This window comes from Lepidochelys olivacea, assembly GCF_965140295.1.
Source record: "Lepidochelys olivacea isolate rLepOli2 genome assembly, chromosome: 21".
NCBI lineage: Eukaryota > Metazoa > Chordata > Testudines > Cheloniidae > Lepidochelys > Lepidochelys olivacea.
Window position 1 is genome coordinate 4,995,701 of NC_140431.1, and position 16,815 is coordinate 5,012,515.

Here is a 16,815-nt window from a genome sequence, read left to right on the forward strand (position 1 = left end):
TCCATTGATTCCTATTGGTGCAACATTTAGTACCTTAAACCACACGCTAAATTAAACAAATAGACTCAAATTAATACCATCATGCAAATTACAGAATTTATAAGGCATACTGGAAACCAGGATCTGACCCCTAGATAATCCAATATTGAAAGAAGAAAGGATACCTGGAAAAGCTGCCTATTACTTGTACATTGTAATAGAGACATGACGACAGACCTGAGAATTGACAGGGCAAAACCTCTATAAAGATTTCCTCTATTATGAATGAACGCTCTCATTTGCGGAATTCTTATGCATCCTTCTGAGACCAGAGGGCCCTCCCCTCCAGACACTTTCAGGATCTCAGCTGCCAAATTCTGCACTGACCTGAAGAACAGCTCTGAGGAAGCTTGAAAGCTTGACTCTCCTCACCAACAGAAGTTGGTCCAATGAAAGATATTACCTCACCCACCTTGTCTCTCTAATATCCTGGCACCGACATGGCTACAACAAAACACCGCACACAAATTCTGCACTGGTCAGCCAAATTTTTACCTATAGCAAAAGTCACTAGAGGTGTGGTGTTTGGATCAGCTACCACAAAACAGGCCTCTACACGTAACCACAGGATTAGTGACATCAGGTTCTTTGCCAACCTGTACTTATTTGGGAGCAGAGCAGAAACAGGAGAAGAGTGGTATTTTTCATTTTGATACTCCTGCTGTCATTACCAGAGGATCAGTCAACTCAAGCCTAACCGTTACTTACAGAACAAAAAGTGAACTGAGTAGACATCTCATCGGATCTGTATTCATCACTGAGAATTTCTGAATTCTCATCATTGACACTTGACGACCAGTTAAGCCTGTAGCTGCCTGTGCCATTATTGTGCAGAATTCAGACTGACAGTTTCATACAGCTGGCATTTTAGAGAGATATATTGAGTGAGTGGCCATCAGCAGGTGGGTATTATCATACTGACGAGTGGGGGAAAAGGGAATGAAGGAAGAGGTAGTTCTGGGTGGGAGACAAGACTACTACCTAGGTATAGGAATTTAATTCCAGCCTCAGTCTTATAATTCACACCTGGGCATAAGGGGCATTCAGGTGAGCACAACTGTACTTTGTTATATATTATGAAGCGCAAATTGAAGTAAGTGTGCAGAATGCTCCAGTTCAATGTGTAAACCAACGCCTCCACCATCCACCTTGAGGATTCTAGGTATCTGAGCACAGTGGTTTTTTCGCTCCCTTTATCGTCATCAGGTTGACCTGGGCTTTCTTTAGGGCCATTTGGGGTTATGTTCAGAGTAGGTTCCGCAAAAAAAAAAAAAAAGGAGATTTACAAGACGATACAGAAGCAACCCACTTATCTGAATATGCTGAACAAAGCCACGCCATGCAGGGAAAGACCTCAAAGGCGACAAGACAACTAGAGAGCGATTTTACAAAGTTAGTTTGCAACAAAACATGCTAAAACTGAGTCCCAAGACTGCTCCTTTTCTCTCTCCCTGGTCAAAGGATCAAGCACTACCTGCTAGCACACTATTCAACTAGGCAATACAGACAAGCTATTTTACCCATTTCATTTTCCTTAGGATTTCTGTTGAGTTTGCACAGTGACAAGTGTCCACATGCATGTGGACACATTACTCGTACAGCCATGCCAAGAACTAATTCTTTGAACCAGAAGCCATCTACTCCTACACAAAATAATTAGTATTACAGTACAGTTTTCAAGATGATCCATCTTCGGCCAAGTCAACATGCCTGGAGTGCCACACCCCCTAGGAGCTTGTAAGCGTCTATTCCCTCGCTTAGTACATGGTCTCCCCAATTCTCAAAAGCTATCGTCTCATCCCACCTATGCCTCCAAACTGTTCCCTTACCTCCCTTCGTTTGTAAGTTCTCCCAACACACCCCTGCCTCATGTTTCTTCTCTCCAACACCATCCTTCACCCCCTCCAGCCTGGTTTGTCCTCTTCATTCCGCCCTAACTTCTCTAACCAAGCTTTTTAACTGCTCCTTCCCAGACCAGTCTCAGGCCTGTACTCCGCTCCATCCCCCTCTTCCTGTTGGACCCAGTTGATCCTCTCAAGACTGTTGAGCCAGAGATGAGAGTCTTGTAGGTGCCCAGGTTACTTTCCCCCTCTGGCTCCTCGGCAGAGTTTCTTGCAGGTTCCTCCTCTAGGATACTGTGGGATCTGAGTTACTACAGAGAAGTCTTTCCTGGGTGTCTGGCTGGTGAGTCTTGCCCACATGCTCAGGGTTTAGCTGATCGCCATATCTGGGGTCAGGAAGGAATTTTCCTCCAGGGCAGATTGGCAGAGGCTTTGGGGGTTTTTTCACCTTTTCCTGCCGTGTGGGGCATGGGTCACTTGCTGGAGGATTCTCTGCACCTTGAAGTCTTGAAACCATGAGTTGAGGACTTCAATAGCTCAGACATAGGTTAGGGGTTTGTTACAGCAATGGGTAGATAAGAGTCTGTGGCCTGCTTTGTGCAGGAGGTCAGACTAGACCATCATAATGGTCCCTTCTGACCTTAAAGTCTATGAGTCTTCCTCTTGACTTCGGCTTTACTCTGGACTCATGCCCGCAACGCTACGCGACGACTGGAGAAACATATCGGCTGCCACTGGATGTGATGCGAGGAATGCCAGGAGCTGGGAGGCCTGGTGCCACAGCTGAAGAATACAGATCACACTATCATCACTCCGAGAGCTAGAACCATGCTGGAGAGGACCCTGAAGGATGCCACCTGCGCCACTACGTGGAAAACCTGAAACGGAAGCCGGACCAGGGCAAGGCATTTGAGGTGACGTGCAAGTGGGACCCAGCAACCACTTCCTCCCTGGGAGCAGCTTCACCCAATTTGCCAACTGGAAGTGCAGCCACAGGGCCCAGCTCAACTGCGTCCCACTGAACGGAGCTGTCCACACCATGGGATTAGGGACAAGCGATGCGGGAAGTGCGGCTATGCCAACGAGACGCTACCCCACGTCCTGTGTAGCTGCAAGCCCCATTCAAGAGCTTGGCAGCTGCAAAACAATGCCATCCAAGGTCGCCTGGCCAGAGCCATCCCGCCACCAGTGGGGAAGGTTGCCGTAAACTCCGCCATCCCCGGAACCAACAGCCAACTGCAACCAGACATTGTCATCACCAGCAAGGACCGGAAGAAGATCATGGTGGACATCACAATGGCTTTCAAGAACAGGATCCTGGCCTTCTACAATGCCAGAGCTTGAAAGGTAGAGAAATATGCCCCTCTGGCCGAAACCTTGAGAACAAAGGGTTACCAGGTCCAGACAAACGCACTGATCGTCAGAGTCCTTGGCGCATGGGACCCCAGTAAGGAGCGAGTGCGGAGATCATATGGATTCGGTTAACGCTACACTCGGCTGATGTGGCAACTCATGGTGTCCGACGCCATCAGGTGGTCGAGGAACATCTACATAGAACACATCACTGGACATCGGCAATACCAGGAGGGATGAGCTGGAGTGCCGCTGAGAAGCGCAGTCAGGAAAGTAACAAATACTTTCCTCATGGATCGTATTTTCTAAATGGACAACCAACCTAATTCTCAATTACTGAGGGACAATCTCCACTCATTGATAGATTTTGTTTTCCACGACCAAATCTCTGTACAACTTTTCAAGAGTGATGTACCTGAGTATTCGGATATCTAAACTGTATTGTTAAATTGATTCACCTAAATTGGGGTTATTGCTGATTATGTGCTCTATGTATCATATGACTTTTAAAAACTAAACTTTATATTTGTAAACAAGCTAAGCACTATACCCAGATGATCACAAGCTAAATATGAGTCAACAGCGTAACACTGTTGCAAAACAAGCAAACATCATTCTTGGATGTATTAGTAGGAGTGTTGTAAGCAAGACACGAGAAGCAATTCTTCCGCTCTACTCCGCACTGATTAGGCCTCAACTGGAATAGTGTGTCCAGTTCTGGGCGCCACATTTCAGGAAAGATGTGGACAAACTGGAGAGAGCAAACAAAATTATTAAAGGTCTAGAAAACATGACCTAAGAGGGAAGATTGAAAAAATGGGGTTTGTTTAGTCTGGAGAAGAGAAGACTGACAGGAGACATAACAGTTTTCAAGCTCATAAAAGGTTGTTACAAGGTGGAGGGAGAAATCTTCTTCTTCTTCTTAACCTCTGATGATAGGACAGGAAGCAACGGGCCTAAATTGCAGCAAAGGTGGTTTAGGTTGGATATTAGGAAAAACTTCCTGTCACGGTGATTAAGCACTGGAATACATTGCCTAGGAGGTTGTGAAATCTCCTTCATTGGGGATTTTTAAGAGCAGGTTGGACAAACATCTGTCTGGGATGGTCTAGATAATCCTTAGTCCTACCTTAAGTACAGGTGACTGGACTAGATGACCTCTCGAGGTCCCTTCCAGTTCCATGATTCTATGTACAGACACTCTTTTACCAACTGTCAAGGTTCCTCCCCAACTCTGAACTCTAGGGTACAGATGTGGGGACCTGCATGAAAAACCTCCTGAGCTTATCTTTACCAGCTTAGGTCAAAACTTCCCCAAGGTACAAAATATTCCACCCTTTGTCCTTGGATAGGCCGCTACCACCACCAAACTAATACTGGTTACTGGGGAAGAGCTGTTTAGAGGAGTCTTTCCCCCCAAAATACTTCCCAAAGCCTTACACCCCACTTCCTGGACAAGGTTTGGTAAAAAGCCTCACCAATTTGCCTAGGTGACTACAGACCCAGACCCTTGGATCTTAAGAACAATGAACTATCCTCCCAACACTTGCACCCCCCTTTTTCTGGGAAATGTTGGATAAAAAGCCTCACCAATTTGCATAGGTGACCACAGACCCAAACCCTTGGATCTGAGAACAATGAAAAAGCATTCAGCTTTCTTACAAGAAGACTTTTAATAAAAATAGTAGTAAATAGAAATAAAGAAATCCCCCCTCTAAAATCAGGATGGTAGATACCTACAGGGTAATTAGATTCAAAAACATAGAGAACCCCTCTAGGCAAAACCTTAAGTTACAAAAAAAAAAAAAAAAAAAGAAAGATACACAGACAGAAATAGTTATTCTATTCAGCACAGTTCTTTTCTCAGCCATTTAAAGAAATCATAATCTAACACATACCTAGCTAGATTACTTACTAAAAGTTCTAAGACTCCATTCCTGGTCTATCCCCGGCAGAAACCAGCATATAGACAGACACACAGACCCTTTGTTTCTCTCCCTCCTCCCTCTTGTCTCCTCATTGGTCATTTTGGTCAGGTGCCAGCGAGCTTACCTTTAGCTTCTTAACCCTTTACAGGTGAGAGGAGCTTTCCCCTGGACAGGAGGGATTTCAAAGGGGTTTACCCTTCCCTTTATATTTATGACACCAACCTATATATATTTCATTTTATTTTAACATTAGCTTTGATAAAATTTGTGTGTGTGTTATGCCTATGACATAAATGGGACACAGATACTCAAACTTTACATCATTCTAACATGGCTACTCAAAAGCAATAAGCTCCCTAAACAGCAGCAGGTACCAAAATGTATTTCAAAATAAAGTTAGACAACTCTGGATCTTTTCCTTTAAAAAGATGTTAGTCTACAAACACGACAGCACCCAACTGTATGGCTATCCCGCCCCTTCCCCCACCCTCCACTAAACTGCATGAGTTAAACATCATTGTTGTACGAAGCCATCCGGAATTTGGGTCACACTAGAAGAGATGTACATACAATGACATTCTGGAACTGAACTTCCCTGCTTTTGGGGGAGTTAATATTAAGTAGCAAGATGACCAACCTGCCCTAATGCCTCTGAAAAAGCCTCAATCCCAGCTGTTAGGCTGGGTAACTCAGAAAGAATAAAACCAAGTTGTTGCACTTGCTTGAATACCAAGTACATAAATGCATTGTTAGCTAAATGCAACAGTGTGCAGGAGCACTGCCGTCACTAAAATGAGGATTGTACAATGACCTTTATTTCTCCCTCCGAAGAACTTTATGGCTGTGATATGAACTCACAGAAGCCTGAGCCTTCACTGCCAAGGAGCCCTCCCGGAGAGTTCTGAAAAAGAGGCTTGCCAAACAATCCTGCTTGTAAGCCCCTATCTCTCTCCGCCCACTCCCCATTAGCACTTGAGTTGAAGGGTACTGGCATAAAAGCAAAACCTTAGTTTAAGAGTTTCTCTCCACCTAAAAATCAACTGTTTGTGACCTGAGAATTAACTTCAATCTTGGAACACTGAGGGGAGACAAAAAACACAGGATGTATTAGAGGCAAAAATTGTTTCCAGGAATGATTCATGAAGTTTCAGTCATTCTTTAGTTTTTCAACAGTAACTAGTTTTCATGATACGTATTTAGGGGGACAAAGCACTAACTGAATTTCCTCAGGTTTATGGGTTTACTTAGCAATCAAAATAGAGTTTTTCTTGGAAGGTGATCGTAGAATAAGAAGGGGATAAAAAACAGACGCTACTAACCTTTGCATTCAGGGGCAGGCCCACTCCACTCTCCATTGAAATGATCTTTCGTTGTACAATGAATGGAGGCCTCTCCAATAAGAGACAAGCCCGGGTCACATTTGTAAGTTACTGCTGAGCCAAAGGAAAACTCTTCTCCACTCTGACCATTATGGGATCCCTGGGTGATATCAGGAGGTGGAGGACAAGGTATTGCTGAAGCAAAGAATGTCAACATGAAAATTAAAGTTTCCACTGAAGGTGAACCAAAGAGAGTTTTCACTAAGAAAGTTGTCTCAGATCCCCCCAAAAAGCTATTTAGCCATTTGGAAGCGTACTTAACATTCCATTTTAATATTTGAAGCAATATCTCTTTCAGATTCTGAAGGTTTGTCTGCTTTTAGGCTTGACGCAACCCAGTACGTCCATTGCTCAAGGAGGATGCTCCATAAAACACCAGCTCTGGAAGATGACCTTAGCAGAGCGCGCTCCTTCCCAACATTAGCCTCAAGGAGCCAGAACCTCTCGCCCGGCATCTCGAGATGTAGTATTGTTCCACCAGAAGAAAACTAAGCTAGAACAGTTCTTTTAGCAGCAGCTGATTCTAGACTGGACATCAGCAGCATCATTGATAGACCAAGCCCAGAAAGCATTCAAGAGATCAAATTAATTGTGATTCACTCCAAAAGAGCCTCAGATTTTAAGTGGATAGTCACATTTGGGAAGCATCAAAACTTCTTGAAGTCATTATCATGCCTTTTACATAGTGACCAGGAGGATTACACAGATACAATAGTGAAGAGGAGCCATGAGGCCTGTTGGATTGTGCATATTAAAACAGTGCCAGGTGAATAATCTAAAAGGTACCAAAAAAAAAAAAAAGATTCTGTAGGAGTCATCTAAACACCATGGCGAAGCACAGTACGATTTCATTCCTCCCCACAACAAAACTGTCATTTGGATTAAATGCCAAAGGAAGAACAGAGACTCCTCTGAAGCGCCAGCTATGCTGCATCATCTCCAGACGTGAACTGTTCTTAAAACCATTAAATTGCTTTACCTTGGCAAAGTGGAACCTCCGTATCCCAATCAACTCCATTTCCCACAATCACACACTGGGCAAAAGTCGGTCCAATTAATCTGTACCTAAAGAAAAAAGGTTCGAGTTTGTGACTCATGGAAGCAAAGAACTAGTTCCGCATCCAGAAAGATGGAACATGGTTTCTTTCTGCCAGTAGATGGAGACAAACCATTGAAAAAGGGATACATCTAACACCACAGGGCCAAGGAACACGAAGGCCAGGTCTACAGTACACATCTACGTCGGTACAGCTACAGTAACGCCTCACTTAACATCGTCCCAGTTAACATTGTTTCGTTGCTGATCAATTAGGGAACATGCTTGTTTAAAGTTGCTCAACGCTCCCTTAGAAGGTTGTTTGCCAGCCGCCTGCTTTGTCCACTGCTTGCAGAAAGAGCAGCCCGTTGGAGCTAGCTGGTGGGCGCTTAGAACCAGGGTAGACCGGCAGCCGCCCCGCCCCATCAGCTTCCCTAAGTTCCCTGTGTGGCAGCCGCCCAGCAGGCTATCAATTGTCGGGCAGTTCAGCCATCCCTCCCCCCACTGCCCTGTGCTGCTCCTGTCCTCTGCCTTGGAGTTACTCCCGGGAGCCTCCTGCTTGCTGTGCGAGGGGGAAAAAGGGTGCTAATGTCAGGGTGTCCTCCTCCCGCTGTACCCCTTCTCCTCAGAGAGGTGCGGGAGAACACGACAGGGCTCAGGACAGAGGGAGCTTGCTGCCAGCAACTGCTGTCAACTTGCTGATGTACTTAAAAAGGCAATGTACTTAAACTGGGGGTCAGCACACTTAAAGGGGCAATGCGCACATGTGTGTCTCTCTCTCACGCGCGTGCGTGCGTGTGTGTTTGAGAGACTGTCTCTCTCTGCCATGCTGTGTCTCCTCCCTCCATTTGTGCTGCCTTGTAGAGTGTGAGGCTACATTAATAACAATGTGTTAACCCTTGAGGGCTTAGCCAAAAGCACTGCATTTCCAAGTCCATTGAGCTGAAGGTCCAGCTAAACCCAGCACACAAAGTTGCAACATACTGACAAAGCTTACACTTGGTCTTCACTACAGAATACACTTAGCCTTCGATTAAATTGAAGTGAAAGATCTTGAAGAAATCAATCTCCTGTGACGGCAGGGAACAGTGAGAGAGCACGCGTGTGCACAGATGGGCCCAAGCAGCTGCTAGTTTGTAAAATAGAATTACACCCAAAGACAACCTGCCGATAGCAGTAATGGGAGACAAGACAGCTGCCCTGAGCGGTCACCCACTTGCCATCTCCCTGTTCCATATTCAAAATTCAAGCATCGTAACTGTCCAAGATCTAACCAGTGGTCTTTAAACCCACAGACCTCATAGGCCTGCATAATTCCAAAGCATGAGGCCCCTATAGGCTACTGTACAGAAAGTCACCAAGTCCTGCAACAAGAGCTTGGAAATTTCTGTGGATCAAACCTATTTCATCCAGAAGGCAGGATATGGACCAATCTACAGGATAAACCAAGGGATTTAACTCCCACCTCTGTGCAGCAGGAGAGCCTGCCTTGCCCCAGGGAGTTACCTGCCCATGCCCAGATACATCTAATTCAGACTGGGCCTGGACATCTCCCACCACCCCAAATATCCCTTGGGAGTCCAATCTCTGCTGCTTGGACAAGCCACCTAAAGTTGTGATACAGAAAAACAAAACTCGACACAACACCTGCATTCCTGTCATTTGTGTGCCCCCGCAACACAATCCATTCAACTAGCAGGGAGGGCGAAGAGCTTGTGGCAAATTGCCGGCACTACTTTGATGGGTCTCGCGCTCTCTCTTCTTCGGGAGGGTTCAGGGCACCCTTTCTCGCCCCTGAACTGGGGTATTAACTGCCCCACGAGTGTCCTAGAGGAGGAGTGGAGTGGAGAGGGAGGGACCTGGACCCGCCCTCTACTCCAGGTCCCAGCCCAGGGGCCCTACGGAAAGCAGTAAACCACTAAAACTAGTGGTTTCTTCTTCTGAGCTACTTCCCTCTCCCGCCCTTCAGCTTGTGGGGCTTCCTGCCCTCCCTCTGCACAAACCAGGTGTCCCTTTACCTAGGGTCTTGGTCTTCTTAGCCCACCACAGCACTTCTCCAAACTCTCCTCTGCTTCCCTCCAAACTGCTCTCTGCTCCAACATCCATCCACTCTGCTTCAACTCCTTTCCTTGTCTGATTGAAGCTGGGCGGGGGGGGGGGGGGGGGAGGGCGGCTGGTTTATCAGGTGACTGGCTTCAGGCGTTCTAATTAATCTATAGCGAACTTTCTTCCTTCTACAGGGAATAAGGATCCCAACTAACACTCTCCTACTACCCTCTGGCCATGCTGTATCACAAGCTATTTAAATTAAGTACAATGCTACCACAAGAACAATGGGTAAAAACTGCCCATGAACAACTTCAGGCTGGAAATTAGAGGGTTTCTAACCATAGGAAAGGTAAGGTACAGGAACAGTCATCCAATAGTAGTTGTGGGGGCAACTAACTTAGTTTGAGAGAGAGCCAGACAGGTTTATGCATGCAATTATATGATGGGGTTGCTTGTGATGGCAGGGCTCAGCAACCCTGGGGTTTTTTTTCCAGTGTGTGTGTTACATTCCTAAGGCTCACGCGTCACGATTTCAGCCAGGCACCTGCAGCAGTCAGGAAGGGATTCCACACCAAACGTATTCTGAGTTGGTTCCTTTTATCTCCTTCCTTTGAACCATCAGGGATAGCCATGGCTGAAAATGGGACACAGGATGGGGAAGGCCAGGACTCTGAGGTGGCATCAACCACTCTCACCTCAGTGCTTGACTTATATGCTCAGGCTCTAGTATGTGGGGTTGTTAAGAAATTTCCCCCCCGGTCACATTGGCAGTGACATTGGGGGTTTTCTTGCCTTCCTCTGGAGTATGTGAGTGCAAGTCAATTGCCAGGATTATCTCAATATATATCTCACTTCCACATTTCCCTGAGGAATTTGTGCACCTCAGGCCCTCCTGTTCTCTGACCATGGCACACAATGGTCTAAGCTCCTGTGGGCTGTAGTATTTTAGACTACATTTTGGTTGAGTTTAGTATGTGGGTCTCTGGGAAGTGTTAGTGGCCTGTGATATACAGGAGGTCAGACTGGAGAATCGGGTGGTCCCTTCTGGCCTTCAACTCTGAGACCTCAAAAATCCAAAACACACCTGCTCAGCGCAAGGAAGTCACAAGCTATTTTTGATTCCCCAAGGCCTGGCAACATAACCCATATGGACAAAAGCAACAACTGCACTTGATGCTATCCTGGGGAATACCGACATCTCTAAGGGAGAGACAGACAAATATTTGCTATTGTAGAGCAGGAAGAGGTCTGCCTCTACCTGGTGCTGCATTTTATGGGCAATATTCTCCCACTAGCTCCCAGCACCCTCACAGAAACCCCTGTAACAAGGGAGAGATGGCACGGGTCAGTAAGTGCCACATGACCCCTGAGGTGGGACTCTCAATATCATAACCCAACCCCTGCTGGAGGATCTCCTGAGGGCTCTAGGCTGCCATCTTCAAAAGCACCTGAGCGAGTTAGATGCCCATCTCCCACTGAATGACAACCATAGCTGGGTGGCTATCTTCCTTCAACTCCTTTGAAAATCGCAGGTGTAATTCTTAACAAGGGCCCCAGCCCATGGATACAGATTTATAGCACACCACTCACTTATGTTCTTGAAGTTACGCAGGCTTGCTTGTCTCATTTTGCCAGACTTCAACAGCAGTTTTACACCAGTCTAGCTTCTATTAATTAGTCCAAAGAAGCAATTTGCCACTCACCCTTCATCACAGGAGAAGTCTGCTCTTGCACCAAACCGGAGATCCGTTACATCAGCCCTGCCATTTTCGAGTTCGAGTGGTTTACATCGTCTTCCTAGAAGAGAACAAGATGAATATTAGTGTTACCTCAGATTACCTTAATAGAAAAAAGGGGATATCCTAACTTGCACCCTCTAACACAGCAAATACCATGGCAGATCAAAGCCAATGGTCTTGGAGTCCAGTATCTGTCCTCTACGACAGCAGGCAGCACCAAAGGCTAAGGAGGAAAGCTTAAAACCCACATTATGGATAATTTTGTTACATGCCCATGGGAAGTGAGGAGAAGTGGAAGCGGGATGATGCTTCCTAATCCCACACAGATAGTGGTTGCCTTATATCCTGAAACAAGAGATTTCAGATCCCCTTGCAGGTTTAGTATAAGCGCAAATATTCATACTGTCAACGTGAACGCCCAGATCCCGAAAACTCATATGCAGAACCATATTCATGTGGGTAGACCCACTGACCTCAACTGGCAGCAATTACAAATAAAAAGCAACATAAGACACAGAAGAACAAAAAAAAAAAAAAAAGGATAGAAGGCATAAGTTACGAAATGTAAAAATTTATATGGGGCACTAAAGACATCAGTGAGGGTCTCACAAGTGGCATGGTTACAGACAATAAGGAGAAGATTGTGAAGATCGTTAGGGACAAAAGAAATCCTTCTGTAAGAGAATGTACCCATGTCCACACCCTAGAGACTGCTGTAATAATCTATGTACCGAGCATGCCTTGTGAGGCATCATCTGAAAATGTATAAAAAGAAAAGGAGTACTTGTGGCACCTTAGAGACTAACAAATTTATGCTTAAGTATTCCTTTTCTTTTTGTGAATATAGACTAATACGGCTGCTACTCTGAAACCTGAAAACATAGAGTTTACTGGTCAATACTGCCCTGATAAAATGCATGGTAACATTGTCTCTGAAGTTAGAAGATTTCCCTGTATAATGTTAATTCATATTGCAAACCTACAGCACAAGCTGGCAAACAGGACTGTCTTAAAGGAATGTGTGCTCTGCTTAATTTGCATTTAAGCAACAAGCAGTCATCAAGCAGGAAGAAAAAAACCTCCAAAAAAGAGAGGAAAAACAGCAGGGAAAATCTTTTCCCGATAGACTTTTTGTCAGCTGGGAATGTTTTCCCAGGGGTGGGACTGACACTATAAAAAAGGAGCAACAAAAACTCCCAGGCACCCCCTCCTCCCTCTCACTCCATCCATCCACTCACTGCACTAGAAGAGACAAAGGAAGCACCAACTAAGCTGAAGAAGGGGTCCTCACTTAAGAAGTTTGGTCAGCAAGACTGCTGAGAGCATATGGTAAGAAAAACTTCATTTCGAATTTAACAGCGTTTTTTAACTTGAGCACCACTTGTGCTTTATCTTGACCTCTCTTGTCACCTTTCCGACTCATGCCTCATGACCTGCAGTCCCTTAAAATCTTTGTAGTTAATAAACTTGTTTGATCTAATCCAGTGTGTTTAAATTGAAGTGTCTGCGAAACTCTATTTGGGTAACAAGAAAGAAGGAGAGACTCGAGATGAATTTGTATTGTCCGGGAGAGGGCTGGGCAATACAAGACATACATTTCTGGAAAGGGGGGGCAGGGCGGGGAAATACTAGGAATTTGTTGGGGTCACCTCACCAGCTTTGCTTATACTGCAAGAACAAAGGTGTGGCTGGCCGAGACCTAGCTGGGAGTGACTTGCACACCGGAGGCTGTTTGTGAGCAGTCCAGACTGGAGGCTACAGCACCAAAGCTTTGTAAAGGGCACCCCCAGGTTAGAGGACAGCGGTGACAGATTCTCATTAGTCTGGATGATACACTGAGTATGCCACGCGTAGTAAAGGTACAAACCTGTTACTAAACGGAGATGGGTAAAACAATTATGATACAAGAAAGGCAGGAGTGTTCAGGAAATATTTCCCTTTTGTATTTGGAAAGAAGCACGACAACGTAGTCTCATCACAAGAGTTTGATGAAGTACTTCCATGTCTATTCGTAATTAAGGAGGAAGTTAAACTACATCTGCTAGGGATAAACATTGTTAAATCAAAATCTTGGGATAACTTGCACCCAAGTGTCCTGAAAAGTTGGCCAAGGAGATCTCTAACCCACTGATTAAGATTTATAAGAAGTTAGAGTAACTGGAAATTCAAGAAGAATGGAAGAGCGCTGATCTTGTGCCAGTATTCAAAAAGGGCAACCAGCATGACCTCAGTAACTGTAGACTAGTTAACATGATCTCACTCACAGGCATAATAATTTAAAGGTATTGTGGGATTCATCGATTCCAAGGGCAAATCTGTTCTGACCACTTGTGCAGTGGAGGGAAAATTTTCCCAATTCATAAGGAATTCAGAACAGGAATATAATTAATACCAACCAATATGGTTTTATGGAAAATCAGGTTTCTCTGATAAACCTCTGTCGTTCTTTGAAGTTACAAAGATGTTTGATAAACGTAACTGATGTAATATGCCTAGACTTTTGTAAGCTGTTTGACTTAGTACCACACAACATTCTAAATAAAAAATTAACACTTCTGTATCAATAGAGCACAACTTAAATGGACTAAGAATTGGCTAAGAGGGTGAGGCAATATCTTTTATTGAACCAACTTCTGTGGGTGAGAAGCTTTCGACCCTACACAGAGCTAGTCTTCAGGTTTGGAATACATTTCTGACACCAAGAAAAATGGTGTGTAAGCTCGAAAGCTCGTCTCTCTCACCAACAGAAGTTGGTCCAATAAATGATATTATCTCACCCACTCTGTCTCGCTAATATCCTGGGATTGACATGGCTGCAACACCACTGCAGACAAGAACTGACTAACTGACATCTCCAGGAGCAGTCACATCAGTGGGAATCATTATCAAACAAACCTGTTTCTAGTAGAATTCTGCAGGGATCGGTCCTAGACCTGCTGCTATTCAACATTTTAATCAGTTGACTGGAAGTAAACAAAAATCACTCCTGACAAAATTTGCAGCTGACAGAAAGTTTGGGGGAGTGATAAAGCAGGACATGTCAGTCCTGCAAAGCAATCTGGATCCCCTGGGTCCGATCAAACAAAATTCATTCTAGTACCGTATAGTGCAAAATTATACATCTAGGCACAATTACTTCTAGCATTAAACTCTATGAAGCAGCAGACTATTCACATGTGCAACATTAAGCAACATGTTTGCCAGACCCGGTTCTAAGTGTCTCATCCCTTTTTGAACCCTACCCTGTTCTTTGCCTCCATTTTGTGGCAGAATGTTCACAGGCTTGTTTTGCGTTTTGTAAATATTTGTTATTAATTTTCTTGATACGTGAATCCTGATTTTAGACAGCTAAAAACTGCACGTTCCTCAGTCAAGCTCAGTGGAAGAGCTTTTCTTTGCCCCTACAAGAGTTATTTGTGATGCTTTCTCCCGGAGTAGACTTATTCCCACGAAGAATAAACTGTATCAAAAAGTCACCATAGCTATAGGGAATTCAATGTAGATATACTGTATCCAAACAAAGATAAAGTCAGCACTTTTTATTATTGTACTGGGGGGAAAAAAAAATCTCTGAATTCAAACAAGGCATGTAAAAATTGTGACCTATTTACTAAGGTCTGATCGATTCAGCAAAACAAGTTCCGCTGACATCACTGAGACTTAACGCACTAAGTGCTTTGCGGAATCAGGGCCTATATATAAAGTATTTTCTCAACCCAGAGAAGGTAAGTCTAAGGCTAGTCAAGAAATCCCCATCAGTATTTGACAAATTACGACAAATTAAATCATAATTTAAAATATATGCACAAGACGACAGAGTTAAGGTTCATCAGCATCCAACTGTATATATCCTTACTAGTTACTGTAGTACTGCATTTACTAGGGACTTCTGCATGGAATATAGCATCTACAGTCTTGAGAGGAGGAAACTTGCAAAAATCTTATTGTACTCTTAGCAATGAAACCAAGAGAAGTATTCTCTAAGCTTTGTTATGAATTAGTATTTTGACCAAGTTTGTAACACACGTTATTCAATACTGGGTTTACTTTTAGTACAGTGAATTCCGTAGGGCTGAACTCTATCATTTGTTATCAGGGATAGAGCAACTACAATTTTTCTGAAAAGACAGACACTTATCACACCGAAGTGTTTCACTTTATTGCAGTATTTGTGATGTTCCCTATACTATCAACAGGAAATACTATGAACACGATGAATTTAACCGCACCAAGTTGTAGCTGTCCAGTGTTCTGTGGCACTCACTTGAACAAAGTTAAAAGAGGTGACATGGTAAGAACCAAGATCATTAGGGAAACTAAAAAGATGAAAGCTTAGACGTCCTTTATTTTATACCTCCATTTAAAGCTGACCCGCATAGGTAGAGTATCAAATTCCAATAACTTCACTGGTGTGCACTGAATGTCTCCCAGTCAGTCAGTCACACGCAAATTATGTGGACAGTGGGGTTTCTGGGAGAGAAGAACTGCACTATTCTTAAGTTTATATCTACTACTACACAAGATGTTGATGTTCTAGAAAGGCAGATATTCAGCACAAGGCCTAAAAACCAGGAAGAAAGTGGTAAACCTATTCCTCCTCTGAAACCTATTTGAGAGTATTCAGCACAGAAGGCTAAAGTTACTGGAATTTTGCATTTTAGCTGCTCTTAAAGAAGCCTACAAAGATATGGAAGCATTCTGATTTTTTTTTTTAAGTCAACCACTAATATAACAAAGAACTGTCCAAAATGTATTGAGAAAGTGTTTATGGATACCAGTGTTGAACTGTGAACCACTTACCCAATAAAAGATGGCTTGCACATCAATTGAAATGGAAAAGCAACAAAGGTACTCACCTTCACAAAACTCAGGGTCTACTGACCATTTTGAATTTTCAAGACATGTAACAAAAGGAGACTTTCCAGAGCTCAAAATGTATCCTGGGCGACAGGAGTATTGCAGTTTGGTCCCAACAGGATAGGAATTGTTCACTCCCCCAGGCAGCTCAGCAAAATGCAACCGTGGAGGAGAATCACAAGTGCCTAGCAAGAGAGACAGGCAAGGAAGGGAAAAAGTTAACTATGAAACATATTCAGTAGTCTGTTGTAACAGAATACTAGTTTTTGAGAAGCCACAAATGATTTTATTGGAGACAATTTGGAGGTACTTGTTTTCATTAGAGCCTTGAAGCTAGTTTATTGAATGGGCTTGATACAAAACTATAGTACATTAAAATTTTACATCATTTACCATGTATACATCACCCTGAGCGTGTATGGTAACGTAGGGTAAGTACATTGTGCAAAACAAGACATTGCTCCACCTCACAGGTTTTATGATCTAACGCAGCACAGGCTCAGAGAGAGGGTTGCTACCACACAGACTGACATGAAAGAAGGTGACATACAGGCAAAGAAGACCAAGGGAGCAATCTATAGAAGAGTACACGAA

General features: G+C 44.0%; 1 protein-coding gene across 2 annotated transcripts in view; it reads right to left on the reverse strand.

Annotated features, from left to right (window-relative positions):
* Positions 1-16,815, reverse strand: part of LOC311511097 (complement component receptor 1-like protein) — a 32,857-nt gene that overhangs the window by 4,365 nt on the left and 11,677 nt on the right. The window contains exons 7-10 of one of the 2 annotated variants that reach the window (XM_084611427.1): positions 16,221-16,406; positions 11,329-11,422; positions 7,520-7,605; positions 6,481-6,675 (exon numbers count right to left, since the gene is read on the reverse strand). In XM_084611427.1, the coding sequence (XP_084467553.1) occupies positions 6,481-6,675; positions 7,520-7,605; positions 11,329-11,422; positions 16,221-16,406 (561 nt within the window). The remainder of the gene's footprint in view (positions 1-6,480; positions 6,676-7,519; positions 7,606-11,328; positions 11,423-16,220; positions 16,407-16,815) is intronic. The other variant, XM_084611428.1, reaches the window with a different exon arrangement.